The sequence below is a fragment of the Podarcis gaigeae genome (genome assembly GCF_964106915.1).
Source record: "Podarcis gaigeae genome assembly, chromosome: 2".
NCBI classification, from domain to species: domain Eukaryota; kingdom Metazoa; phylum Chordata; class Lepidosauria; order Squamata; family Lacertidae; genus Podarcis; species Podarcis gaigeae.
In genome coordinates this window covers 108415359-108442988 of record NC_139679.1, presented here as the reverse complement: position 1 = coordinate 108442988, position 27630 = coordinate 108415359, and the positions used below count along the sequence as shown (strand labels likewise).

Below are 27630 nucleotides of genomic sequence, written 5' to 3'. Positions count from 1 at the left end.
AGGGAGCCGTCGTACAGCTTCCGGGTCATGTGGCCAGCATGACTAAGCCGCTTCTGGCAAACCAGAGCAGCGCACAGAAACACCATTTACCTTCCCGCCAGAGTGGTACCTATTTATCTACTTGCACTTTGACGTGCTTTCAAACTGCTAGGTTGGCAGGAGCTGGGACCGAGGAACGGGAGCTCACCCCGTCATGGGGATTCAAACCGCGACGTTCTGATCAGCAAGTCCTAGGCTCTGTGGTTTAACCCACAGCGCCACCCGCGTCCCTCCAGGGAAATACTCTGCTATAAACGTGTGAGAAGTGCTTTTACCAAGATGCTGCCACAGAAGCAGATAGCGCAAGCTGAAGTGTGTGGGCGGGAACCTCCAATAATTCTAGGGTGCTGTACAGAAGGAGGAAACCCAGTTGTGTGAACCAAAGCTTGCTTTCAGGAAGCCATGACTGAGCCAGGGCCTAGGCTAAATGCTGTGGGAGCTAAAAAGATACAGGCCAAACTTTCCTGAGCACATTCTTCCTGCCACAGAACTATGAAAGAAACATGGAGATAGGTCCTCTATTTTTCCTGACGATGGGGCAACTGGATGGGGCGACAGCTCTAACAGTAGCACCAAAGAGACCCTTGGAAGATTCTGCCCTGCCAGATTCCACCTCCTGCTTTCCAAATAAACAGGAATTTGTCCTTCTGCCCCATTCAGGCCAGAATTCTGGAACATCACGTAATTTTTTGCTCAGTAGGAAATGTAATATTAAACCAAAGGGCTTATGGTATCTGAGTGTTGCTTTATGGCCTAGTCAACACCATGTCAGGGAAAGATGAGGTGTTTATTGTCTTGCCAAAGACCACTGGATCTTCCTTTGAGAGAAGTCATTTGAATCCTAAGAATCTATTTTATTCTTGGACTGTTGTTCTGTTGGGTCAGAGTGGGTAGCATGCTGTTGTTGTTACCTTGGCGAGTTTGGAGGAGGAGCAAGTCTACTACTTCTTTTGAATATTTGCTTTTTATTCCTGACCCAGTTCTCCTTAAATTCATAGAAATGCAATTTTTTCCATGTACTACATATAAGCCAGTACCGGACCTTAATGTTAACCACTGGTATATTTGATGTAACGTGTTCCCTGTTCAGTTGAGAGTCAGTTATGCTTTCATTTGATTAAACTGGAATTCTGTAGCGGGCTGATGGAAAAGCACCACAAATACTATAAACCAGGGAATCTTTGCAATCAACAAATGATTTTAATTGCTAAGTTTTAAGAGTCCAGTAAGTCTCCGGGATAAAAAAGAAAAGCAAGAGAAAAAAGCAGCTAAACAAACAAACAAACAAAAGGTCACATTTCATCACTTTACTCTCCCTTTTTTGTTTGTCCTCAGTGTCTGGTCACAAAATAAAAAAGAACACAGGATATGACCAGATGGAAGCTCAATGATAGAGAACTCCATCTTCCAGCAAGCCGACACATGCCTTTTTACCTTCTGCAAAAACAGCATCCTATGCAGAACTTGGATTTATGAGACCCTCTACACTTTTATTCACATTGTTTCTTGCCCCCAGAGTTGTATAACATAGCAAAGAGACCTTTACTCGTTTTTTTCTCTGGCCAGACCTGAGGCACAAAATGCTACCTTGGCTGCAAAATCCAGAAAGTTCTTTGCAACCCCAGAATCTGTACTTTTTATTTGAGGGGTAAGGAAGCATAAATTCTTTTAGTCCTTGCACACACTGACTGCATCCCCAGAGATGCTCCTCTGGGCTTTCTCCATTTCACTCCTGCCCCCTGCCCTTTGATGTGTTGCGGCTGTGCTGGACACACAGGTTGTGTCTTCTTATGCAGTGCTAAGTCAAAAGTCTCTTGGCAGTATAGCAGTTCCACTGGCGAAATGTTTTGCGCCTACAGAATACACAAGAAGGTAGTTGGTGATTTTGTTGTGCAGCGGATAGCAAAACCAGATTGTGCAGTGAGTTTCCGCTAGCAAAACTGTAGTGTCGGATTTCTCTTTTGCACAACATTAAGCGTGCCCTTGCACTAGTGAACAGGTTAACGCTGGGTACAACTCGCAGCCACAGGTTTTGACAAATAAGTAGCCCGCTCACATGCAACTTAGCAGCCTGGTCTTCCTCTCAGTCTCAAGGAACACATCTATGCTGCATGCCACAGGGCTGAAAACGATGCTGGTTGCATGAGCTTGGCCACTGCATCGCTGGTGGACCTGAGTCTGGTTGGCTATTTTTATAAGCAATGATATCAGGAGTCCAGGTTCCCAGCTTGATAACACAATAAGCGTAGGTAATTAAAAAGGAGGATTTATTGCAAAAATAACAGATAGCTCCGGACGGCTCCGACAAAGCCTCTGGCATCATTATTCAAGATGACCCTTCTGAAGACTCCTTCTGGCATCAACAGAATATATTGAACTTACAACCTTTCCGTCTCTTGTTTTGCTTCCTGTCTAGCAGCCTTCCCATCGGCCGACTCCTCAGACTTAGTGAATCAGCCCCACCCTCTTCTTGTTCTGAGAGGCTGTCTCTGATTCTATTTGCTCCTATCTGTGCTTCCTGCAAGCTTTGCTGTGTTCTAGCCTGCTCTCAGCTACTGCCTTATCACCCTGCCCGTCAAGGTGTGGAAGAGCCAAAGTCTGCAGCTGCCGGCTCTCCCCGCCTGACTAACACCCAAGCCTCTCTGTTCCTGGCTGCTTTCTGCAGTTGGCTGCAAACCTTCGCTTGGCGCTGGCTCATTCCTGACAAATGATGTCACAGAATCATAAGAATGTGAGAAGAGCTGACTGGATCAGGCCAGTGGCCCATCCAGCCCAGCATCCTGTTCTCACAGTGGCCAAACAGATGGCTGTGGGAAACTGGCAGGCAGGATCCGAACACAACAGCCACTCTCCCCTCCTCCAGTTTCCAGCAACCGCTCTTCAGAAGCAGAGGCAGAGAACAGCCATCAGAGTCAGTAGCCATTGTTTGCCTTGTGGTCCCTGAATTTGTCCAATCCTCTTTTAAGGCCATCCAAGATGGCGGCCATCACAGCAGAAGCCAATTCCATTGTTTTACTAGGTGCTGCTGTGTGAATAAGTACTGAATCTTCCAACACTCAAGTTACACAGGATGTGCACTAGTTCTAGTGCTATGAGAGAGAATGGAAGAAAAACTTGTATCGACTCACTTTCTCCTTCCCATGCATACTTTTATAGACATCCGTCTTCTTGTCTCTCACTCCTATTTCCCCTAAACTAAAAAGTCCCAAATGCTGCAATCATAGCATTGGAACGGACCTCAAAAGACTCTGTATTTGACCCTGCCATGCCAATAAAGGAAGTCCACCTGCTATAGCAGACGTGGGAAACCTCTGGCCTTCCAGATGCTGATGAACTACAACTCCCATCTGCCCCAACAAGCACAGCCAATGGCCAGGGATGATGGGAGTTGTAGTTCAGCAGCATCCAGAGGGCCAAAAGTTCCCCCTCACACAAACACCTATGCTGCATCATCCATGATAGGCAACCAACCAGCCTCTGCTTATAAACCTCTGAATGAACGAGTGTCTATGATATTGCCACATAGTCTAGGAAAAAAGTAGGAACGTAAGTCCTTCATCCAGAGGGATCCTGTGTGAAGCCGGGGCCCTCAAAAGCAAACTCCTTCTAGCATACTGTACAATCACACTTGTGGTTTCCCCTTATAAAAAAAGGTAAAGGACCCCTGACAGTTAAATCCAGTCGCAAACGACTCTGGGGTTGCGGCGCTCATCTCGCTTTACAGGCCGAGGGAGCCGGCGTTTTTCCGCAGACAGTTTTTCCAGGTCATGTGGCCAGTATAACTAAGCCACCTCTGGCGCAACGGAGCACTGAAACCAGAATAGCGCACGGAAACGCCGTTTACCTTCCCGCCGGAGCGGTACCTATTTATCTACTTGCACTTTTTTGCTTTCGAACTGCTAGGTTGGCAGGAGCAGGGACCGAGCAACGGGAGCTCACCCCATCACAGGGATTCGAAACGCCGACCTTCTGATCGGCAAGCCCAAGAGGCCCAGTGGTTTAGACCACAGCGCCATGGACTATTAATATTATTTATTACCATTCTTGCCCAAAAAGTCTCAAAGCAACTTGACAGTGTAACTTTATAATAGTAGGATTTGGCAACGCAGTATTTCCCCACTCTGGGCATTCGTAAGCTTTCTCCTACTGTATGTGAAGCTTTTCTTATCAAAAGGGTTCCTGCTCCGCCATGGCTTCTCTGACATAAATCAAGGCTTGCACATTGGAAGAGGGAAGCCCTACAGAAGGAACAGCCAAGAAGGTCTGACAGAACAGGTTCTCTTCCACCGCATACTTTCCAGAAAGGCAGTGAAATGGTCTGGTTTTGCCATTCTAGGGATTCTTTGCAGCTTAGCCTTTAAACTTGCATTAAAAAAATGTTCCTAGAATTTGTGCTTTGGCTGGACTCCTCTAGAACGTACAATCTTTGACGCACAACGGTGCACGAGTATCGCTTTAAACCTTTCCAGCAATTTGTGGTTTCTTGGCTGCGTGGCTTCTAAACCGGAACATGGTTTCGATCAAATCTCCGGCAGGCGATGGACTCCTCTTTTTGCAAGATGTCTTGCTCTGTGGAAAAGCTCCGTGGCTTACGTGGTCTCACACCCCCACCCCATTTTGCAGGTCTTGGAACGTGATTTCTTAAATCTCTTCAACAGCATCCAAGTTTTTATGTGAAAGCACTGGACATTCACTCCAAAGAAAGTTCTCTGCCTTCCTTACACTTGCCACATTGACACCTGCAAGGCCAAAACGAGAACAACCACAAATGACTCAAGCCTTTGGGGGCTGAGAAAGGACAGCATGGTAGCCGAGTAAAAAAACCATTTGCTTTTTATAAAATGATACCATTCAGGTTCAAATTCAAAATACAATAGGTATCATTTCCCATAAGGCATATGACTGAACTCTATCATTCCAGAATATTAAAGGTAAAGGTAAAGGGACCCCTGACCATTAGGTCCTGTCGTGGATGACTCTGGGGCTGCGGCGCTCATCTTGCTTTATTGGCCGAGGGAGCCGGCGTTCAGCTTCCAGGTCATGTGGCCAGCATGACTAAGCCGCTTCTGGCAAACAAGAGCAGTGCACGGAAACGCCGTTTACCTTCCTGCCGGAGTGGTACCTATTTATCTACTTGCACTTTGACATGCTTTCAAACTGCTAGGTTGGCAGGAGCAGGGACAGAGCAACGGGAGCTCACCCCGTCATGGAGATTCGAACCACCGACCTTCTGATCGGCAAGCCTTAGGCTCCGTGGTTTAACCACAGAATATTATCACCCCGTAATATATTATAATAATAAACCCCCCACTCTTTCCTTAATCCACAAAGGTTAGGAATGTGCTTCAAATATTTTTATTTTTTTAGAGCGGGATTCAACTCATGAGTCCTGCTAGTGAAAGCCCACAGAAGGGTTTCTGCCAGCGCAACTGGGCTTTCTCTGCTTCCCCTCAGGCACCCCCAAATTGGCTCTGGGGGGAGTGTTAAAAAACCCCAAGAATGTGCAGAAGAACAGATGAGATCGTTTCATCTATCAAGCTGAACCCATTAGTTATCTATTGCATTTATTTGTCCCTCACTTCAGTTATAAAAGGATACAGACGACAACATTTAAAAGAACATCAGAAATATAAAATAACATTACTAAAAGTGCTTATCCTGAAACAACATAAAAATGGGTGGGTGCTGCTCTACTCTACTAAAAGATGATCATTGACAGCGGCTGGGGTATCAACAAATCACATGACACTCAACTGAGAGCCAAATGTGAGGATAAACAGGAACGTCTTTACCTAGCACCTAAAAGCAGTTAACAGTGGCAGACGCATCTCTCTGGCAAGAGCATTCCTCAGGTGGGGAGCCACTACTGAAAAGGCCTGTTCTCATGATGCCACAATCTGCCCATCCCTCAAAGGGGGCACTCGTAGAAGGAGTCTCAGGTGATGAACACAAGGCTTATGCAGGGAGACTCAGTCCCAGAGGGACTGGGCATCCAGAACTGTACATACCCGGAAACTGGGATCCTCCTCAAGCAATTAAACCGAAACTAACATAGATATTGCCATAGCTTCAATACAAATACCTTTTAGTGATACTGAAAGAAGTGTGAGATAGCATTGGCATATCAAATAAAGTCGTACCTTGGATCCCAAACACCTTGGTACATGGATGTTTTGGCTCCCGAATGCTGCAAACCCAGAAGTGTTTCGGTTTGTGAATGTTTTTTGGAAGCCGAACGTCCGACGCGGCTTCTGATTGGCTGCAGAGGGTTCCTGCAGCCAATCGGAAGCCGCACACTGGTTTTCGAACGCTTTGGAAGTCGAATGTTTAGTCAGAATCTCCTTCCTTGCAACTTGAAGCCATTGGTTCAGGTCCTACCCTCCAGAGCAGGAGAAAACAAGCTTGCTCCCTCTTCCGTGTGACAGCCCTTAAGATATTTGAAGATGGCTATCATATTGCCTCTCAGTCTCTTCTTTCCCAGGCTAAACATTCCCAGCTCCTTTAAGAGCGCCTCATAAGGCTTAGTTTCCAGACCTTTGATCATCTTGGTCACCCTCCTCTGCTCACGTTCCAGCTTTTCAACATCCTTCTTAAATTGTGGTGCCCAGAATTGGACATAGTATTCCAAGTGTGGTCTGACTAAGGCAGAATAGAGTGGTACTATGACTTCCCTTGATCTGGACACTATACAGATCAGCCTATATAATAATAATAACTTATTATTTGTACCCCGCCCATCTGGCTGGGTTTCCCCAGCCACTCTGGGCGGCTTCCAACAAAGATTAAAAATACATTAAAATGTCACACATAAAAAACTTCCCTGAACAGGGCTGCCTTCAGATGTCTTCTAAATGTCAGGTAGTTGTTTATCTCTTTGACATCGCATGGGAGGGCGTTCCAAAATAGCATTATCTTTTCTTGCTGCTGCATCACACTGTTGATTCATGTTAAGCTTGTGGTCCACCAAGACTCCTAAATCCGTCTCACATGTACTGATAGCAAGCCAGGTGTCCCTTATATTATATTTGGGCAGCTGGTTCTTCCTGTCTAAGTATAGAACCTTACATTTGTCCCTACTGAAATTCATCATCATCATCATCATTTTATTATTTATATGCCTCTCATCTGACTGGGTTGCCCCAGCCACCCTTGCTAGGCCCTTAGGGTTTCCCCCACCCCATATCTGGCCTCTTGACCTGACAGCCTTGCCTCCTGGTGGCTCCTCAGCTGATGGAGAAGGAAAGGGGGCAATGGAAAGGTACTCTAAAACCGCACCAATCTCAACAGCTTCGAGTATCCAAGAAGAACTCTGATGCAAATGGGTTGAAATCTTTCCTTACAGCTGAAGCATTGATAAACAAGGTTCTCTCGTTCAGTGTGTGGATTTGCATTTGATATCCCGCTTTATCACTACCCGAAGGAGTCTCCAAGCGGCTCACATTCTCCTTTCCCTTCCTCCCCCACAACAAACACTCTGTGGGGTGAGTGGGGCTGAGAGACTTCAGAGAAGTGGGACTGGCCCAAGGTCGCCCAGCAGCTGCATGTGGAGGAGCGGAGACGTGAACCCGGTTCCCCAGATTACGAGTCCACCGCTCTTAACCACTACACCACACTGGCTCTCAGTGTGTGTGTGTGTGTGTGTGTGTGTGTGTGTGTGTGTACACCCTGCTTGCATTTAAAAGAAAATACTGGACCAAGGAGGCAAGTGATGTGGAAATCTTAAGAACCCTTGCAGGAAACCTACTCAGGCCCTATCTCTGGTTCCTCCCCCTTTGCCCCATTGCTTTCAATCCCACCTTCGCTACCTTAAGGGCTAGAAACTTACTTTTTGTTTAAAAGGAAAGCCAAGGCTCTCGGGGGTCTCCGTCCCATCCCCAATGCTCATCTCTGCGCCCACGTGGTACGAGGGGAGGATGGCAAAATACACCCGGCTCGGATCGCAGGAGGAGCTCTCCCTGGGATGAAGCCTCTGGTGCCTAATAAAGGTCAACTGGTGGTGAAAGCTTTTGCCACAGTCGAGACACTTGTAAGGTTTGTCCGCCGAGTGAGTTTTCTGGTGCTTGCTCAGGTCTGAGCGGTCCCGGAAGCTCTTGTGGCAGGTGCTGCATTCGAAGGGCTTCTCTCCCGTGTGGATCCGCTCGTGAGTGACCAGGTGGGACTCGTACCGGAACCTCTTCCCACACATGAAGCAGAGGTGCCTCCTCTCTGAGCGGAGGAACCGCTCACACACAGGAGAGGTGGCACTCCCGTCCTCCGCCGATTCCCTTCCCCTCGCCGCCGGCCGTTTCCACTGCCCCCTGGAGAAGCCGGGCCTCGCCTTAGAGGCCTCTTTCCTTTGGGGATCCAGGATCTGCAGCCTTCCCAGTAACGTCCGAGAAAGTCTCTCATGGGATGAGGGGTCCTCTTCCTCAGGCTCCGTGGGCACAGCATCATCACAGGCTGGAACAGAAGTCACAGGGTCACAAAAGAGGGCACGTGAATGACAGCCACGATTATTCTGCCCTTGACTTTATACCCAGGCCCTTCCTCCCCAAGGAACCCAGAATGGCAAACAGATACGCAAATTTAAAAACAAAAGCAAGGACATTCTAAAGCAGATTCGCGCATTCCAAAAGCAATCACCATTGGGAACACCTTAAAAGCAGTTTAGGTAAAGGTAAAGGGACCCCTGACTGTTAGGTCCAGTCGTGACCGACTCTGGGGTTGTAGCGCTCATGTCGCTATACTGGCCGAGGGAGCCAGCATACAGCTTCCGGGTCATGTGGCCAGCATGACTAAGCTGCTTCTGGCGAACCAGAGCAGTGCACAGAAACGCTGTTTACCTTCCCGCCAGAGCGGTACCTATTTATCTACTTGCACTTTGACGTGCTTTTGAACTGCTAGGTTGGCAGGAGCTGGGACCGAGCAATGGGAGCTCACCCTAGTCACGGGGATTCGAACTGCCGACCTTCTGATCGGCGAGTCCTAGGCTCTGTGGTTTACGCCACAGCGCCACCCGTGTCCCTAAAAGCAGTTTAAAGCGTGCTAAAAAGCAATTACAGTGGTGCCTCGCAAGACGAAAATAATCTGTTCCGCGAGTCTCTTCGTCTAGCAGTTTTTTCGTCTTGCGAAGCAACCCTATTAGCGGCTTAGCGGATTAGCGCTATTAGCGGCTAAAAGGCTATTAGCGGCTTAGAAAAAAGGGGGGGGGGGAAGCGAAAAAAATCGCAAGACTCGCAAGACGTTTTCGTCTTGCGAAGCAAGCCCATAGGGAAATTCGTCTTGCAAAGCGCATCGAAAAACGGAAAACCCTTTCGTCTAGTGGGTTTTTCGTCTTGCAAGGCATTCCGTCTTGCGGGGCACCACTGTACATTTAAAAACATGCCTGCGGCTCTGTATTTCCCTTGCAGAGCTGCAACTCCTAGAGTGGCTTAACAGTCCATCTGTCCCTCTTCCCAGGGAACTCTGGGAATTGTAGTACCTGCGAGGGGGATAGGGAGTCTCCCGACAACTCTCAGCACTAGGGCTGGGAGATATATTGTTCAAGAACGGATTGAAGTCCATATCGTGATTTTGGTTCCATCGTTTTATGGCAAATCATATTGTGTGCTAGAGCTGAGCGATGTCTGTCTTTCAATATTGTGTTATATCGCCAGCTAAACATCATGATATACCAATATATGGGACCTATAGAAAAATGGCAACTTAAACTGACAGAATATGTGCAGCTTGCAGACTTAACATACAGAATAAGAGAACAAGAACAACATACGTTTAGAGAAGATTGGAAAATGTTTATCAAATATATGTGGGGAAGTTGTGTACACTTGAAAATCTTGGCAGCATTAAGATAAATTCATTTTGATGGATGTAATAATGGAATATGTACTGAATGGTTTAGTTTATGTAAAAGATGCAGGGATTTATGATATGCAAAATGAACCATGGAAAGAGAAGGAGGGAAGTCACTGATATTTTAAGGATGTTTAAATGAGTATTCTAAATTGTAAAACAGAAAATTTAATAAAAATTATATATATTAAAAAATATACCAATACAGTGGTACCTCAGGTTAAGTACTTAATTCGTTCCGGAGGTCCGTTCTTAACCTGAAACTGTTCTTAACCTGAGGTACCACTTTAACTAATGGGACCTCCTGCTGCTGCTGCGCCGCTGGAACCCGATTTCTGTTCTGAAGCAAAGTTCTTAACCCGAGGTACTATTTCTGGGCTAGCGGAGTCTGTAACCTGAAGCGTCTGTAACCTGAAGCGTATGTCACCCGAGGTACCACTGTACTGTAATGTTTTATTGTTGCTATGGCCATTGGCTAATGCGAATAAGGTTTTACCAGATGGATGCCAACAAAATTGCTCTAAATGTGTAGTGCAGACAGGGCCTAAGAGTCATGGGGGAAAGACAGGAAGCTATGTAAAGCAGAGAATCTCCTTCAGAAGCCCCCCATTCCTCATCAGATCTTCAGCTAGCAGGGTCCCTCACCTCTACAGATGCTTCCTGGACTCTCCCTCTGTTCCTCATCCTGATGGTCCGAGGGCAAAGGCGCCACGCCCGGCTCCAGGCCGCAGAGAGTACCGGGATTAGGAATCTGAAATCCTGGCACAAAGTGGGGGGAAATAACAAGATTAAATGAGCAATTTTTATGGAGTGGCCAGATTTCTGCTAGGCTAGATTTTCCTTTATGCTGCTCCCAGACAGATGATTCCTAGCACCACACAACCATTGCTCCCCCGCTGAAAGCCACAAAATTAAGCGGTAAAGTAAGTTCACCCTGGTATGTTATGCTCACATCAGTGGACATGGCACAGCTGCAGCAGCAGCAGCTAGAAAAGGTAAACTTACTCAGTGCACCTGAGTGGCCTGTTTGAAAAACTAAAACCAAATGCAATCCTAAACAACCACCACACCAAATATTTATTTTGCACCAAGTTCTGATTCATTTAAGTATGGCTCCCCATTCAATATCTGGTTCAGGAGTACAGAAACCTTTTTATCAAGAAAATAGGTAAAGGTAAAGGTAAAGGTACCCCTGCCCGTACGGGCCAGTCTTGACAGACTCTGGGGTTGTGCGCCCATCTCACTTAAGAGGCCAGGGGCCAGCGCTGTCCGGAGACACTTCCGGGTCACGTGGCCAGCGTGACATCGCTGCTCTGGCGAGCCAGAGCCGCACACGGAAACGCCGTTTACCTTCCCGCTAGTAAGCGGTCCCTATTTATCTACTTGCACCCGGAGGTGCTTTCGAACTGCTAGGTTGGCAGGCGCTGGGACCGAGCAGCGGGAGCGCACCCCGCCGCAGGGATTCGAACCGCCGACCTTTCGATCGGCAAGTCCTCGCCGCTGAGGCTTTAACCCACAGCGCCACCTGCGTCCAAGACATATCAAGAAAATACATGTTGTTAAATGGCCAGTGACTCAAAAGGGTGTTTAAAAATAATACAAAATTACCACTATTGTGTTATATTGCATTTGTAGCTTTGGGCCCTTGGATTTACGGGACCACCTCTCCTGGTATGCCCCACAGAGGACCTTAAGGTCCATGAATAATCCTAGTTTAGAGGTCCCGGGCCCTAAGGAAGTCAGATTATCCTCCATCAGAGCCAGGGCCTCTCAGTGATGGCTCCAACCTGGTGGAATGCTCTGTCCCATGAGACCAGGGCCTTGCAGGATTTAATTTCCTTCTGCAGGGCCTGTAGGACAGAGCTATTCCGCATGGCTTTCAATTTGAACTTAGCCTGGTATTTTATTCCCCTTCCTTCCCTCCCCCTCCGCTTTTATGAAGATTACCCACTCTGAGACCCCCACAGCTAATTCTCCCCTGGTCTCCTCGCTGGCCCAAATAGGACTAATTTAGCCAGCTAGATTAATTTAGCCCTGGTGATCATCTAATGTTTATTGGATGGATTTTCCCCCTAAATTGATTTTTGAATTCTGAATTTATTATTCACGTTTCATACTGTATTTTATGCTGTTTTTTGTTGCATCAATTAAGTGTTTTAAATTTGTTGTTATCCGCCCTGAGCCTGGTTTTCTGAACTGGGAAGGGCGGGGTATAAATAAAAAATTATTATTATTAATTTATTATTATAGCAGGAATTTAGGAAGCTGCCTTGTATTGAGTCAGACCATTGGCCCATATAGTTTAGTATTGCCTGCACTGATTAGCAGCTGCTTCCCAGTCTGACCTGGAGAGGCCAGGAATTGAGCCTGAGGACTTCTGCAAGCTCTACTGCCGAGATACAGATCTTCATTATTTCATTATATATTATGTAATAAAACTATTATGGTCAACAACATTTACATCTTTTAATCCAGCAGTTCCCAAACTTTTCCCCACACACCCTGCTCAAAAATGGCTGGTGGTCTTGGTAGACCACTTAGTGATTTTTCTTCCTGTCACAGCCATTGTTAGATTTGATTTTCAATCGGCTTTTCTTTTCTTTTTTGCTTCATTTATTTTTTACATTCTGTATTTTACTGTACAGTCATACCTCGGATCCCGAACGCCTTGTGAGTCAAATGTTTTGGCTCCCGAACGCCGCAAACCTGGAAGTGAGTGTTCCAGTTTGCGAACGTTCTTTGGAACCTGAACGTCTGACGCAGCTTCCGATTGGCTGCAGCAGCTTCCTGCAGCCAATCGGAAGCCGTGCCTTGGTTTCCGAACATTCTGGAAGTTGAACGGATTGACACTGGCATCCCACAAAATTCAGACTGTAACATAAGGAAAGCACAAGGCAAAAAGAAACAATGGAGATGCAATGAAAAGCCATAGAGCTTGCACACCCCGTCCCCATAAGCAGTGGAGGTTGAAGAGGCAAGGTGTTGGTGGTGAGAAAGGCACAGGAAGGGTGAAGAGGCAACACATATACAGTGGTACCTCGGTTTACGAACTTAATCCGTTCCGGAAGTCTGTTCTTAAACTGAAACCGTTCTTAAACCGAGGTGCACTTTCCCTAATGAGGCCTCCCGCCACAGTGCCCTTCCACCGTTTGGCTTCCGTTCTTAGACCGAGGTAAAGTTCACAAACCGGGACACTACTTCTGGTTTAGCGGAGTTCGTAAACCGAATCGTTCGCAAACAGGACTGTTCTTAAACTGAGGTACCACTGTACTGAGACCCAGTTTATGCACCCTATGCCCATAAGGATCAGAGGCGGCAATGCGCTAAGCATATCCCACAGCGGCGCATTTAGCGCTCCCTTGGAGCAAAGCGGTGCGACCCAGAAACAAACACAGATGAATACAGAATTTCCTCACTGGCGTGAAGGTTCCTGTGTCCAATAAGCTGAAAGCTGTGGCAAAACCCTTCTCCGCAGTCGGGACACATATAGTTTTCTTCCGTTGCGCGGCCCGGTACGTGCACGACAAGATGGGAGCTCTCTTGGGTGTTTTTCTCACAGTCGGGGCATTTATGGGATCTGCCCACCGCAGGGGACGTCTGGCTGGCAACGGAGACTAAAGTGCCGCTGATGATTTTCCCGCATTCCAGGCAACTCCGGCAGGCCTTCACTTTCTCTTCATCGTGGCCCCTCACGTGCTTCACGAGACCCGTCCGGTAGCGAAAGCTTTTCCCACACTGGTTGCAGTGAAAGGGCGTTTCTCCTGTGTGGATTCTCCGGTGCGTATTAACATCCGTGCTCTGCCGGAAGCTCTTCCCACACTCCGGGCATTTGTAAGGCTTCTCGCCCGTATGGAGCCTTTTATGTCGGACAAGGTGAGAGTTCCGTTTAAAATTCCTCCCGCAGTCCGGGCACGGGTACTCCTTCCTTATACCCGATGTTCTTGGCTGTGGCGGTGCTTCCATGAAAAACCTTCTGCCCCAGAAGGAAGAGTCCTTATTTTTATCTCCTAGAAACCGTCTCCAGCTTTTCCTAAAAAATTGGGAAGTGGGGGATAATACGGGATTTAGGTTTGATGAGGCCCTAAGCTACTGAAGGCAAAGGGGCCCTTTATATGTCCAGCTGTCCTTTGTCAACAACAAACTGTCGCTGTTTTTTTGTGTTGAATATATGCAATGTGGCAATTTATGGACCTAATAGGTATCTAAAGCCATTTGCACATAACAAAATATGTATTTGATCAAAGTAATTGCTGAACTGAAATACAATTAAGAAGATGTATATTAATAGTGATTTTTTGGGGGGGCCCTAAGCTATAGCTTGTTTAGCTTATACATAAATCCAGCACTGCTCTGGCTGCAAAACAGTCAAAAATTACCACAGGAATTCTGAGGAAAACCTCATGATATGAAACGTCGAAACCTCCAAACTCGAGTGGAAAGCCACCTGAGGTGAGGTGGAAGGTAGGCGGTCCATTTTGAGATAACAGGTCTCTTCATCGGTGGGATGAAATTCTGATGGACGGGTCAAGATTACAGGCCGCAGTAGATGCATGTGCTGACACAAAGGTTGACTTGCTTCATAGATCTGTAGAGCTGTAAGGGACCCCAAGGGTCAAGCATGCACCGAAGTGGCGTCCGGCCCACAAAAACTGCTACCACAATGAGTTTGCTTTCCTTTAAGGTGCCACAGGAGGACGTTCTGTCATTGCTTTAGTCCAAGAAGAAAGCCACACACTTTTTTCAATACTCACAAAAGTGTTTTCATGGGTTTTCATGGCTAGGAAAAGTAAAACAAAACAAAGAGAGATATAGTCATTCTTGTATCTGAGGTTTTATATCTACCAGTTTTATACATTTTTGTTTGTTGGTTTGTTTCTGGAAGACACTCTTTCCAAATTACTTCCACAGGGCTGGGATTCTGGCCTATCAGTTTCCCTGACATTTCTCTTAATCTGCACTGTTAACATTCCCCTTTGCAACAGGAGTGTGTGTGGGGAAATTGGGCAGTTTCAACTCAGATGGGTGGGCTACAAATATAATAATAATAATAATAATAATAATAATAATAATATCTGACTGTAACAATAATATTAAGCTGGTTGCAATTGTTGTTGTAGTTACAATCAGCTTAGTGTTTTAAAGAATCTCTAAGCAGCGTACAATATAAAGTAAAGGTAAAGGGACCCCTGACCCTTAGGTCCAGTCATGGCTGACTCTGGGGTTGCGGCACTCATCTCGCTTTATTGGCCGAGGAAGCCAGCGCATAGCTTCCGAGTCATGTGGCCAGCATGACTAAGCTGCTTCTGACAAACCAGAGCAGCGCACAGAAACACTGTTTACCTTCCGACCGGAGCGGTACCTATTTATCTACTTGCACTTTGACATGCTTTTGAACTGCTAGGTTGGCAGGAGCAGGGACCGAGCAACGGGAGCTCACCCCGTCGCAGGGATTCGAACCACCGACCTTCTGATCAGCAAGTCCTAGGCTCTGTGGTTTAACCCACAGCTCCACCCGCATCCCATAGCGTACAATATAAAAGCTATCAATAGACAGACATGTCCTTGTTGCTGGGGATTTTTGCGCAGCCCCTCACACTGAACTGGAGAAGGGCCAAATCCCAGCCCACCTTAGCTTCACATACAAAAGATCGCAGATTCAATCCAGGTAGGGCTCAGAACAGCCACTGCCTGAAACCCCCGGTGAACAGCTCTCACACATCTGATTTGAACCAACCCACAGTTGGGGACTGCAGGCTTGCTGTCTGGAGCAGATCATCCTATAGCAGGCACCCCCAAACTTGGCCCTCCAGCTGTTTTGAGACTACAACTCCCATCATCCCTTGCTAACAGGACCGGTGGTCAGGGATGATGGGAATTGTAGTCTCAAAACATCTGGAGGGCCGAGTTTGGGGGTGCCTGTCCTATAGCTTCCTTCATGAGGTCCTCCAGAGAAGTCAGAAGATCCTCCACAGACCTGCACGTGGCCCCGTCAGTGGTGGGCAACCTGCGGCTGCCCAGATATCGCTGGACTCCCATGTCCTCTCAGCCCCAGGCAGCACAGCCAGCCAGTGGTCAGAGACGATGGGAGCAGGATCTGGAAGGTCACAGGAGTCTCACTCGGGATCCAAGTGCAGAGTCTCTCCGGGGACAACAGGAGGGTAAAATAAGTACATAAAGAGAAGTTCCACAGACATTGCTCATCACTCATTTTCACTGCTGCAGCAGCTGCAATTTAGCAGGCACCCCATGGCCTCAAGAACCCCAGGAGACATGGGCGTAGCCAGGATTTTTGTTGCGGGGGGGCAGGTCTTTTGTCTGGGGCAGCAGAACTGACGTGATTGGTCAGTTGGTTAAGTATTTCTATTGTTTTCTTGATGGGGGGCAGGCAAGCCAGGACACTGTTCATCACTCCAAAAGACAGTGCTCGTGCTGCCTCACATTTCCCCCGTGAGTGTAGCTTCTTGGTTGGGGGGGGGGGAGAAGTGCCGTCCCCAGAGACAGGCACCTCATCTGGAAGGGAGGGGAGACCACTAGGCACCACCACCACCTTCTCCTCCCAGGGCAGCAGCAATAACCGCCCGTACAGGCCTCTCAGGCCCCACCCAGGACCCCCAGCCGACGGTGGTGGTGGTGCGCAAAAGGGGACTTTGCGGTTCGGATCAAGTTTGCCACCAGGAACCAACCCCCCCCCCTTTCCCCTGCTCACCCGATCAGGCGCTCGGAGGGGTGGGCTTAGAATCTTCCGCCACCCCCGGGATCGATCCAAGCCGGAGAGCGTGCGGATGCGTGGGTGGGGGAGCCGCAGTCGCCACTCAGGTCGGGCTCTCCGCGGCCCGCGCGCGCACACAGCCACACAGGAAGCGAGGCTCAAGGTCTATCGCCAGCGCTCGACCACGTGGGGGAGGCGAGGGGAGGGCCGAGCCGGGGCGGGCATTGTCTGGGGCGGGACGAGGCACCGCCCCTTCCAGGCTAGGCGAGGACGGAGCGGAGCGCAGGGAAGAGGGGTGGCTCCTTCCCCTTCGCCTCCGCCGCGTCCCGAGACGGCCTCCCCTAGTGGCTGCAGAGGGCGGGCGAGCACAGGAGCCCAGGAAAACTGCAGCTGGTGCTGCTGCCGCTCGGATTGCTTTCTCCACCCTTGGGTGGCAGCAGGGCACCCATCGGGGAAATGAGGCGGGTGCAAGGATGCGCGGACGGAACCGGCGTGGGAAAGTCGCCCGGGAGCGCCCGCTTTGCATGCAGAAATGCGATCCCGGCGCGGGAAGGGCGAGACCGTGTCCTGGAGTTCCGCCGTCGCTCCGTGGGTTCTTCCTTGCGGAATAGGAATCTCCCCTGCGGGAGGAGGGAAAGCGAGCTACTTTCGCTTTCCGCGCGTGCCCCTGCTTCCAGCATGCACGTGAGAAGGGGCCAGAAGCGAGCCTTGCTATCTCCAGCCTGGGTGTTGCTGCTGTTTGGATTCCTCGCCTCGTCGCCCTGCAGAGCCAGCCCAGGTATGTGAACTTCCTTTTTTAAATGAAATTTGGGAGATAGTTGTCTGGAGATAAGGAGTGCTTGGCATAGTAGGCCAGCCTTTAAGTAGTGTTTCTGTGCTGTCACCTGTGGATTAAACCGAAACAAATGATTTTTAAAAAAAAAAATCGCATTGCACTCCTTAATTGTATTTGTGGAATGCTCTACCCAGAAAAGCTCTAAGCGAAAACTTCCCTCTTCAACTTTTTATGTGCGTTTGTAGAAGGTTTAGGTTAAAGTTATGTTTTGTTCTTGCTTCTGTTCAGTGCCGGATTTAAGTATAAGCTAAACAAGCTATAGCTTAGGGTGGGGTCCCCCCAAAAATGGATGTACATTTCCAAAATATAAGATAAAAACAAATAAAATAAATCCTACATACAGCAACACTGTTTTGTGTTGTGTAGGCTCCTATGATGTAAGTGATGGGCCCCACCTGCTAGCCTGCTCCCTAAAATATCACTGGTTTGCTCATTTCTATATATAGGGAGCCTACATTCTGCATGGACTGGTTGCATGGCAAAGGACAGCTGGGCATATAAAGGGCCCCATTACCTTCAATAGCTTAGGGCCTCATCAAACCGAAATCTGGCCCTGCTTCTGTTATGTATTTTGTGATTTTATTTGTGCTTTCATGTTGCAAACCGCCCTGTGATCTACAGGTGAAGGGCGGTATACAAACTTGATAAATAATAAAAGAATAAATAATTGGCTTGCCGATGCCAGGATGCCAAGCTAAAATGAAATCCGTTTTGTGAATTACGGTTTTTAAAGTGCTGAATTATCATTGTCTGTACTTGCCAGCATTTCATTCACCTCACTTTTTGATTGGGGAGCAGTGCTTGCTCCATGGAGCTGTTTAGTTTGGAAGGAGAAGCACTGGAGGTTTAGGGGGTCTTGATGTTTGCCTTCTTTGGAGATTCACAAGTGGACCCTTGTTGTTGTTTAGTCGTTTAGTCATGTCCGACTCTTTGTGACCCCCTGGACCAGAGCCCACCAGGCACTCCTGTCTTCCACTGCCTCCCGCAGTTTGGTCAAACTCATGCTGGTAGCTTCGAGAACACTGTCCAACCATCTCATCCTCTGTCGTCCCCTTCTCCTTGTGCCCTCCATCTTTCCCAACATCAGGGTCTTTTCCAGGGAGTCTTCTCTTCTCATGAGGTGGCCAAAGTACTGGAGCCACAACTTCACGATCTGTCCTAGTGAATGCAATAAGAGACTTCGGATGCAGATTCTAAAAACAAGTCGGGCTGGCTTTCCAGTAGGGCCAACTCCTGTGGCAGATACTGGGTTGGCAGCAGTGGCAGACCCACAGCTGCCCGAGGCTGGTTCATTCGGGCAAATGGGGCAATGCCCCCACCAACCTCGGCCAGCCAATCAGCCACCTCCTGCCTGCCTCGGGGCACTGTGGTCAGCAGGGATGTCTTTAGCAGATGTGGCTTCGGGGTGCAGATATCCATGCAGCGTCCCCAAATTACCACGGATAGTGTTGGGGAGGCCATAGCTACGCACTGCCAGCCATTCAGAGGGGCACAACTCTCCCCCATGCCACTGGGGGAGAGTGATCCCTGCAGAGCCTTGGGAGGGAAGCTGTGTGCCTGCCAGCCATATACAGTGGTGCCTCAGGTTACAGACGCTTCAGGTTACAGACTCTGCTAACCCAGAAATAATACCTCGGGTTAAGAACTTTGCTTCAGGATGAGAACAGAAATCGTGTGGTGGTGGCGCAGCAGCAGTGGGAGGCCCCATTAGCTAAAGTGGTGCTTCAGGTTAAAAACAGTTTCAGGTTAAGAAGGGACCTCCAGAACGAATTAAGTACTTAACCCGAGGTACCACTGTAGTTGGTGGGGCGCAGCTGGCAGGCATGCAGGGAAAGGGGAGGCCGCCGGTAAAGCCACACAGCTCCCCCACTCGCTGGGGCGCCCCTGAGAGGCCGGCGCCCTGGCGCCACGCACCACTAAGCCCTGTGGGAAAGACGGCTCTGGGGGTCAGCTTCCTCCTCCGTAGCCGCAATGTTGCCTTCATGGGACTCAAAGGAGGATGTGGTGAAAACTGAAACTATTTGGTTTCGCTTGTCATTGGATTTTCTCCAAACCATAGAGGAACAGGAAATCCTTTCGGGGTCCTTGAATTTTTGAACTAATCTAGATGTAAGTTCATGGGTCATCTAGTCTGACCCCCTTTAATGCTGGAATCTCAGCTAAAGCATCCATGACAGACGGCCATCCAACCTCTGCTTAAAAACCTTCAAAGAAAGGAAAGTCCACAACCTCCTGAGGGAAGACCGTTCCACTGTCAAACAGGACTTACTGTCAGAAGGTTCTTTCTGATGTTTCGTCGGAATCTCCTTTCTTGTAACTTGAAGCCATTGGTTCGAGTCCTACCCTCCAGAGCACGGGTGGCTTTTCATGTGTGGTCTCTGGCTTCGAGAAAGCATCATGCAAAGGAGACTTATCTAGAATGTGGAGCGTGATGTTGAGTAAAGATGTGAAAACCCAGGGGGAGGGGGGAGAGAACCTGGGAAAATTGGGGTGATGGTGACGCAATTTACCTAAATAAATAAAATATGGGTCTTTGTCAGAACATAAGAAAGGCCCTGCTGGATCAGACCAATGGCCCATCTTGTCCAGCATCCTGTTCTTCTCACAGTGGCCGGCTGGATGCCTGGGGAAACCTGATCACAGGTTCGAATCCCCGCAACGGAGTGAGCTCCCGTTGCTCTGTCCCAGCTCCTAGCAGGAAGGTAAATTGCATTTCCTTTCGCTCTGGCTTCCATCACGGTGTCCCGATGCACCAGAAACGGTTTAGTCCTGCTGGCCACATGATCTGGAAAGCTGTCTGTGGACAAACACCGGCTCCCTCGGTCTGAAAGCCAGATGAGCGCCGCAAACCCCATAGTCGCCTTTGACTGGACTTAACCGTCCAGGGGCCCTTGACCTTTACCTACCCTCCAAGAATTTGCCCAATCCCCTTTTAAAGCCATCTAAGTTGATGACCGGGACGTGGGTGGTGCTGTGGTCCAAACCACTGAGCCTAGGATTTGCCGATCAGAAGGTCAGCGGTTCGAATCCCCATGACGGGGTGAGCTCCCGTTGCTTGGTCCCAGCTCCTGCCCACCTAGCAGTTCAAAAGCATGTCAAAAGTGCAAGTAGATAAATGGGTACCACTCTGGCGGGATTGTAAATGGCGTTTCCATGTGCTGCTCTGGTTCGCCAGAAGCGGCTTAGTCATGCTGGCAACATGACCCGGAAGTTGTCTGCGTACAAACACCAGCTCCCTCAGCCAATAAAGCGAGATGAGCACCACAACCCAAGAGTCGTCCGTAACTGGACCTAACAGTCAGGGGTACCTTTACCTTTTAAGTTGACGACCATCGCTGCTCCCTGTGGGAACAAGTTTTGCATCTTCATTATGTGGTGCATGAAGTTTTTTTTTTTTAATCTGTGCTGAATCTTCCAGTATTTGGCTTTGCTGAGTGTCCATGAGCTGCAGTGTTATGAAAGAGGGAGAAAATGTTTTTTCCTCCATCCCCTTTTGTCCAAGCTTATCAACTTTTATCAGTTCACATCTTGGTCACCTTTTCTCTAAACATAAAAAAAAGTTCCAAAGGCTGCAGCCTATCCTCACAGGGGTAACGGTTCCTTACCTTCATCCCTTTTGCTTGCCCTTTTCTGAACCTTTTCCCACCCTACAATACCCTTTCTGAGGTGAGCTGACCAGAATTGTATGCTATATTCCTAAATATGGCCACAACGTAAGATTTCTGTAATGGCTTTAGGATATTGGCAGTTTTCTTTTCAATTCCTTTCTTCATGATCCCTAGCATGGAATTTACCTTGTTCACAGGCACAGCAACATCTCCATCAAGATGAACCCAAAGCCTTGTTCCTGTTCCTTTCCTGGCTGTTCAGACCCCATGAGCATATATGTAAAGTTACGTATTTTCACTCTGACGTACCTCACTTTAACACTTGTTTACAACGAATGGCATTTGCCGTTTCCCCACCCATTCACTCAGGAGGAGAGAGCCTTTTGGAGTTCTTCAGAATTTCTTTTTGTTCTAACAACCCTGAGCAAGTTATTACAGTGGTACCTCGGGTTAAGAATGTAATTTGTTCTGGAGGTCCGTTCTTAACCTGAAACTGTTCTTAACCTGAGGTACCACTTTAGCTAATGGAGCCTCCTGCTGCCGCCGTCGCACGATTACTGTTCTCATCCTGAAGCAAAGTTCTTAACCCGAGGTACTGTTTCTGGATTAGCGGAGTCTGTATCCTGAAGCGTCTGTAACCCGAGGTACCACTGTATTATAAACCACAAACTTTGTGCCACAAGGAAATGATTATAGTCTTTTTAAGGTTCCGCAATACTGTCAGTCTTTTGAAATGCAGGATTCTCAATGCTGGGTTGTGTTGACAACTTTTAAAGCATATTCTGCAGCTGCCTATCTAGAAACAGTTTCATGTGGTTAGCAGGTGCTAAATGTTTTGCTCCGTGCCAGGGAGATGTTTCACTTGGTGACATCTGTAGAGAATAGATATTTTGGCATCACAGACCACTGTTCAATGGAAAGGAATGGGCTGGTCTCTCTGTCTCTGTCAACTCAGCAAAGGGAGACAATATAAGCACTATTATTCCATCTACAGAGGGGTTTTAGGAGGGGTTCCATCTCAGCTCCCGCACTTCTGCAAGTTGCACTAAAACGAAACCGTTACTGTGGTTAATGTGGCAGTAAATGGTGGCTGTACCAAAAGCAGGTGTGGTAGTTCACAGGGTTTGCAGATAAACAAGGTCTAAATAAACTTCACGCAGCACATCTCTTTAACGCACGGGTGCAAGAATTTTAAACTGTATCAAAATACAGTCTCTAGCTGATAGCCAATGTGCAATAATAGCTAGATAACCTATCACCTGTTTGCTAATAGCCTGGAGTTTTTCCCTCCATACTCGTAGAAGCGTTGTTTAGAGTATAGAATGTTGATCGTCGTTTTGTTCATTTCTAGGGAGTCTAGTTCTCTCCTTTTTTAGTTCTATAAGTTTAAGGAGTTTTATAGATCCTGTTTGTTTGTAGCGTGATGAGAGGACCGTGGTGTCTTGTTCTATTTTGCTAACTTTTGAGGAGGTTTATTTTTTAAGGGATGTTTTCTCTTTTATGCAAGCTCCTCTAGTGACCACTTTCATTGCATCCCATAGGAGGGGAGTTGTTATATTGTCTATATTGTTTTCCTTGAAATAGTTTTGGAGAGTTTTGTGAGACTCTCTCTAATTTGTTTATTTGTGGTTAGGATGGGACTGAAGGAGCATGATGGGATGGTTTGCGTTCCCTCTCCTATTTTAAGGGTAACTTCTACTGGGGCGTGGTCTGTGATTTTAAGGATACCTTTCTTGCTTTTAAAACATTTCCGTGCACACACGCAATGCATTATCTCATAGGAGCAAATATATTCATGTCCATTGCCTTGCAGCAAACAAAAGCTGCAATTCTGCATTTACCTGGTAGAACAGAGAGAACCAGTGGGATGCCTCTGGAAGTAGGAAGGGCAGGGAAGGACGTACTGGGCTGTGTGTGTGTGTCGCTCTGTATGGCAAAGGGGACATTGATTTCAGCAAGTTAGACATCCTCAAAGCAGCAGATTTGTCCACAGAATTGTTTTGGGTGGCGATACTGGGCCCCAAGAGTCATTTTTTTTAAAAAAATAATATTTATTAACAGTTTGAAGATTACAGAAGAAAGCAAAAGAATTAAACAAAACAATACAATACAAAGACACTACATAACAATAACACTAAAACATTTAATTAACATAACAAAACAACAACAGTTTAAAACACATCCAATAGTTTCAGTATCTTATCTTTCATTCACTTGTTTCCACGACCTCCTCACACCTCCCTTTTTGTATTCCACTTTCAGCAATTCCTTTCCATCTTCCTCTGTTTTCTGTCCTGTAATTTTTCTTAACATGTTCTAACCTTATTTTTCCCCTTTAATACATTAATAATCTATTTGTACTTAGTTCCTTATAACATTTCTACTAAAGCCATGTAACTTCAGGCCCCAAGAGTCATTTAGTGCTAGGGGCGCTTCTGTTCAAAATGCTGAGTGAGATCTTGAGAAGAGGAATGAAATCAAGGAAGCTCCCAAAAGAGGAAATGTTCCAAGTCGTGCGTGACACAAACTGGCTGCCTTTGTTTTCCAGTCATGACAAAGGGGCAAAATTTCTAGGTACCCTAAACAACTGTGCCCTAGAATTTTTAGAAAGGGTGGCAACCCTGGATTTAGTCTTCAGCAGCACCCAGGACCTGGTGCAAGATGTAAGTGTTGCTGAGCCAGTTGGGAAACGTTACGGTAGCGTTACTAAATTAAATACACATGTCAATGGCCAATTGCCAAGAACGCAGTCACGTTTGATTTAAAAACAGGAAACGTCGCCAAAATGATGTGGTTGCATTTCAGCTTGCTTTTTAACAAGTCAGGAAGGCTAAATCACTCTCAAGTGCTTGGGTATTTTTTGTTCTTGTTTTTAAACCCAATATTAGAAGCTGGGGAGCCACCAAATTCTAATTGTATTACAATAAAAGAAGCAATAAAAGACAGTTTAAAAACGATACGGAGATTTTATGTGGACATGCACTGGACCACCTGGACAAAGCTCATGGATCACCTTTGGTCTGTGGACCACAGTATGGGAACCCCTGCTCTAGATTATAGTCAATTTCCAATGTTAGTCATATTCAGAATAGAGCCATTGCTTTAAGTCAGTTGGTTTCAGTGTGTCTTCTTGGAATAAGATTAAAATTGGTGTCACCCGAAGGTGTTGACAAATGGTTGCAGTCCCGTGTTTGCTGTGTTTGGGCCTTTTCGTATCTGATATTTGCTGGGGATTTCAGTGAGAATATACAGTTACAGCACCGGTCTGTCTAGCATGGAATATAGGAATGCAGGAGCAGAGCAGGCAAGCAAAGCACTGTTGAAAGGTTTTGGTGTTCCTGTGCTTGTAATTTAAAGCTTCCTGTTTACAGGTCCTTTCTGATGTACTGCTTGCTGTTGTTAGTAGCTGGTGTTGTTGTTATTATTATTGTTTAAGTTTATACTCGACGCTTCAAAGGAGCTCAGGGTGGCAAACACCAAGCAATAAAATAATAAAACATCTTTTAAAAAATTCCCATGCAGACTGGGCAAGATCTCTACATAAAAGGCTTGATGGAAGAGGAAGGTCTTCCTTGAGCTCCAAAAAGACAGCAGAAGTGATGTTTGTTTAGTGATGCTAAACGGCCTCAGCCCAGAATACCTGAAGGAGCGTCTCCACCCCCATCATTCAGCCCAGACCCTGAGGTCTAGCTCCGAGGGCCTTCTGGCGGTTCCCTCATTGCAAAAAGTGAAAGTGGCTGGGGAAACCTAGCCAGATGTTGGGGTATTAATAAAAACATCATCATCACCATCATCATTTTTATTTTGCTTGTCTTTAATGGGGAATTTCAATCCAAATTCATTCTTTCATGCGGTGGGGGAGGCTATGCAGGCTTTCCTCTCACCCCCCCTTTCAATAACAAAATAATGCTAAAACAAAAAAATTCCTTCCAGTAGCACCTTAAAGACCAACTAAGTTAGTTCTTGGTATGAGCTTTCGTGTGCATGCACACTTCTTCAGATACATGCATGCACACGAAAGCTCATACCAAGAACTAACTGAGTTGGTCTTTAAGGTGCTACTGGAAGGAATTTTTTTGTTTTGACTATGGCAGACCAACACGGCTGTTGTTGTTGTTTAGTCGTTTAGTCGTGTCCGACTCTTCGTGACCCCATGGACCAGAGAACGCCAGGCACCTCTGTCCTCCACTGCCTCCCGCAGTTTGCTCAAACTCATGCTGGTAACCTCAAAAACACTATCCAACCATCTCGTCCTCTGCCGTCCCCTTCTCCTTGTGCCCTCCATCTTTCCCAACATCAGGGTCTTCTCCAGGGAGTCTTCTCTTCTCATGAGGTGGCCAAAGTACTGGAGCCTCAGCTTCACAATCTGTCCTTCCAGTGAGCACTCAGGGTTGATTTCCTTCAGTATGGAGAGGTTTGATCTTCTTGCAGTCCATGGGACTCTCAAGAGTCTCCTCCAGCACCATAATTCAAAAGCATCAATTCTTCGGCGATCAGCCTTCTTTATGGTCCAGCTCTCACTTCCATACATCACTACTGGGAAAACCATAGCTTTAACTATACGAACCTTTGTTGGCAAGGTGATGTCTCTACTTCTCAAGATGCTGTCTAGGCCTGTCATTGCCCTTCTCCCAAGAAGCAGGCGTCTTTTAATTTCGTGGCTGCTGTCACCATCTGCAGTGATCATTGAGCCCAAGAAAGTAAAATCTCTCACTACCTCCATTTCTTCCCCTTCTATTTGCCAGGAGGTGATGGGACCAGTGGCCATGATCTTCGTTTTTTTGATGTTGAGCTTCAGGCCATATTTTGCGCTCTCCTCTTTCACCCTCATTAAAAGGTTCTTTAATTCCTCCTCACTTTCTGCCATCAAGGTTGTGTCATCTGCATATCTGAGGTTGTTGATATTTCTTCCGGCAATCTTAATTCCGGCTAGGGATTCATCCAGCCCAGCCTTTCGCATGATGAATTCTGCATATAAGTTAAATAAGCAGGGAGACAAAATACAGCCTTGTCGTACTCCTTTCCCAATTTTGAACCAATCAGTTGTTCCATATCCAGTTCTAACTGTAGCTTCTTGTCCCACATAGAGATTTCTCAGGAGACAGATGAGGTGATCTGGCACTCCCATTTCTTTAAGAACTTGCCATAGTTTGCCGTGGTCGACACAGTCAAAAGCTTTTGCATAGTCAATGAAGCAGAAGTAGATGTCTTTCTGGAACTCTCTAGCTTTCTCCATAATCCAGCGCATGTTTGCAATTTGGTCTCTGGTTCCTCTGCCTCTTCTAAATCCAGCTTGCACTTCTGGGAGTTCTCGGTCCACATACTGCTTGAGCCTTCCTTGTAGAATTTTAAGCATAACCTTGCTAGCGTGTGAAATGAGTGCAATTGTGCGGTAGTTGGAGCATTCTTTGGCACTGCCCTTCTTTGGGATTGGGATGTAGACTGATCTTCTCCAATCCTCTGGCCACTGCTGAGTTTTCCAAACTTGCTGGCATATTGAGTGTAGCACCTTAACAGCATCATCTTTTAAAATTTTAAATAGTTCAGCTGGAATGCCATCACTTCCACTGGCCTTGTTATTTGCAGTGCTTTCTAAGGCCCATTTGACTTCACTTTCCAGGATGTCTGGCTCAAGGTCAGCAACCACACTACCTGGGGTATACGAGACATCCATTTCTTTCTGGTATAATTCCTCTGTGTATTCTTGCCACCTCTTCTTGATGTCTTCTGCTTCTGTTAGGTCCTTTCCACTTTTGTCCTTTATTGTGGAAATCTTTGTACGAAATGTTCCTTTCATATCTCCAATTTTCTTGAACAGATCTCTGGTTCTTCCCATTCTATTGCTTTCCTCTATTTCTTTGCATTGCTCGTTTAAGAAGGTCTTCTTGTCTCTCCTTGCTATTATTTGGAAATCTGCATTCAATTTCCTGTATCTTTCACCATCTCCCTCGCATTTTGCTTGCCTTCTCTCCCCCGCTATTTGTAAGGCCTCATTGGACAGCCACTTTGCTTTCTTGCATTTCCTTTTCATTGGGATGGTTTTCGTTGCTGCCTCCTGTATAATGTTACGAGCCTCCATCCATAGTTCTTCAGGCATTCTGTCCACCAAATCTAAATCCTTAAACCTGTTCCCAACACGGCTACCTATCTGTAACTAAAATAATCTATTTTGCTATTAAATGAAAATGAAAAAACAATGCAAGGCAATCGTTAATCAAAGTTCTGCCTTCTTGGGAACAGAAGCTACCATTGGAGCCATTAGAGAAAGCTATTCAGTGGGATAACCAGGAGGGCTTTTCATTAATCCCTTAACAATGAACCACCAGGAGAAATAAAATAGGCAGAACCTGCAAACAGGAAGCTTTTAATTACCGGTAACAGTTCACAGGAAGGTTAACGGATAAGGTTTATTTATGAGCAATGGCTATGGAAGATAGGCTTGCCTTCTTGTGATTATACGTAAGAAAGAAATCGTGGCAGCGGGTGGGAGGCTTTTTAGGGTTACAAACAGCAGTGTGGCTTGGCCGAGCTGTGGAGCAACTTTACCAACACAAGAGTGGCTGTGGCTGATTTGGTGGGAGGTGTGTGTGTAGAGCAGGGCAGTGGCT

General features: G+C 47.0%; 2 protein-coding genes across 3 annotated transcripts in view; one reads left to right on the top strand and one right to left on the bottom strand.

The window, feature by feature from the left end:
* Positions 1 to 1219: 1219 nt before the first annotated feature.
* Positions 1220 to 16703, bottom strand: LOC310837763 (uncharacterized protein). Its single transcript, XM_083724839.1, has 5 exons — positions 16577 to 16703; positions 13287 to 14647; positions 10516 to 10629; positions 7865 to 8478; positions 1220 to 4778 (listed from the first exon to the last, which is right to left on the bottom strand). The coding sequence occupies exons 2-5, from the start codon at positions 13831 to 13833 to the stop codon at positions 4758 to 4760; spliced, it is 1296 nt and encodes a 431-aa protein (XP_083580965.1). The 5' UTR covers positions 13834 to 14647; positions 16577 to 16703; the 3' UTR covers positions 1220 to 4757.
* A 325-nt stretch (positions 16704 to 17028) lies between these two features.
* The window catches only part of LOC310837755 (antigen-presenting glycoprotein CD1d-like), a 27394-nt gene continuing 16792 nt past the window's right edge, over positions 17029 to 27630 (top strand). For both annotated transcript variants that reach the window (XM_083724817.1, XM_083724816.1), the window contains exon 1: positions 17029 to 17357. In XM_083724817.1, the coding sequence (XP_083580943.1) occupies positions 17036 to 17357 (322 nt within the window). In that variant the 5' untranslated portion in view covers positions 17029 to 17035. The remainder of the gene's footprint in view (positions 17358 to 27630) is intronic.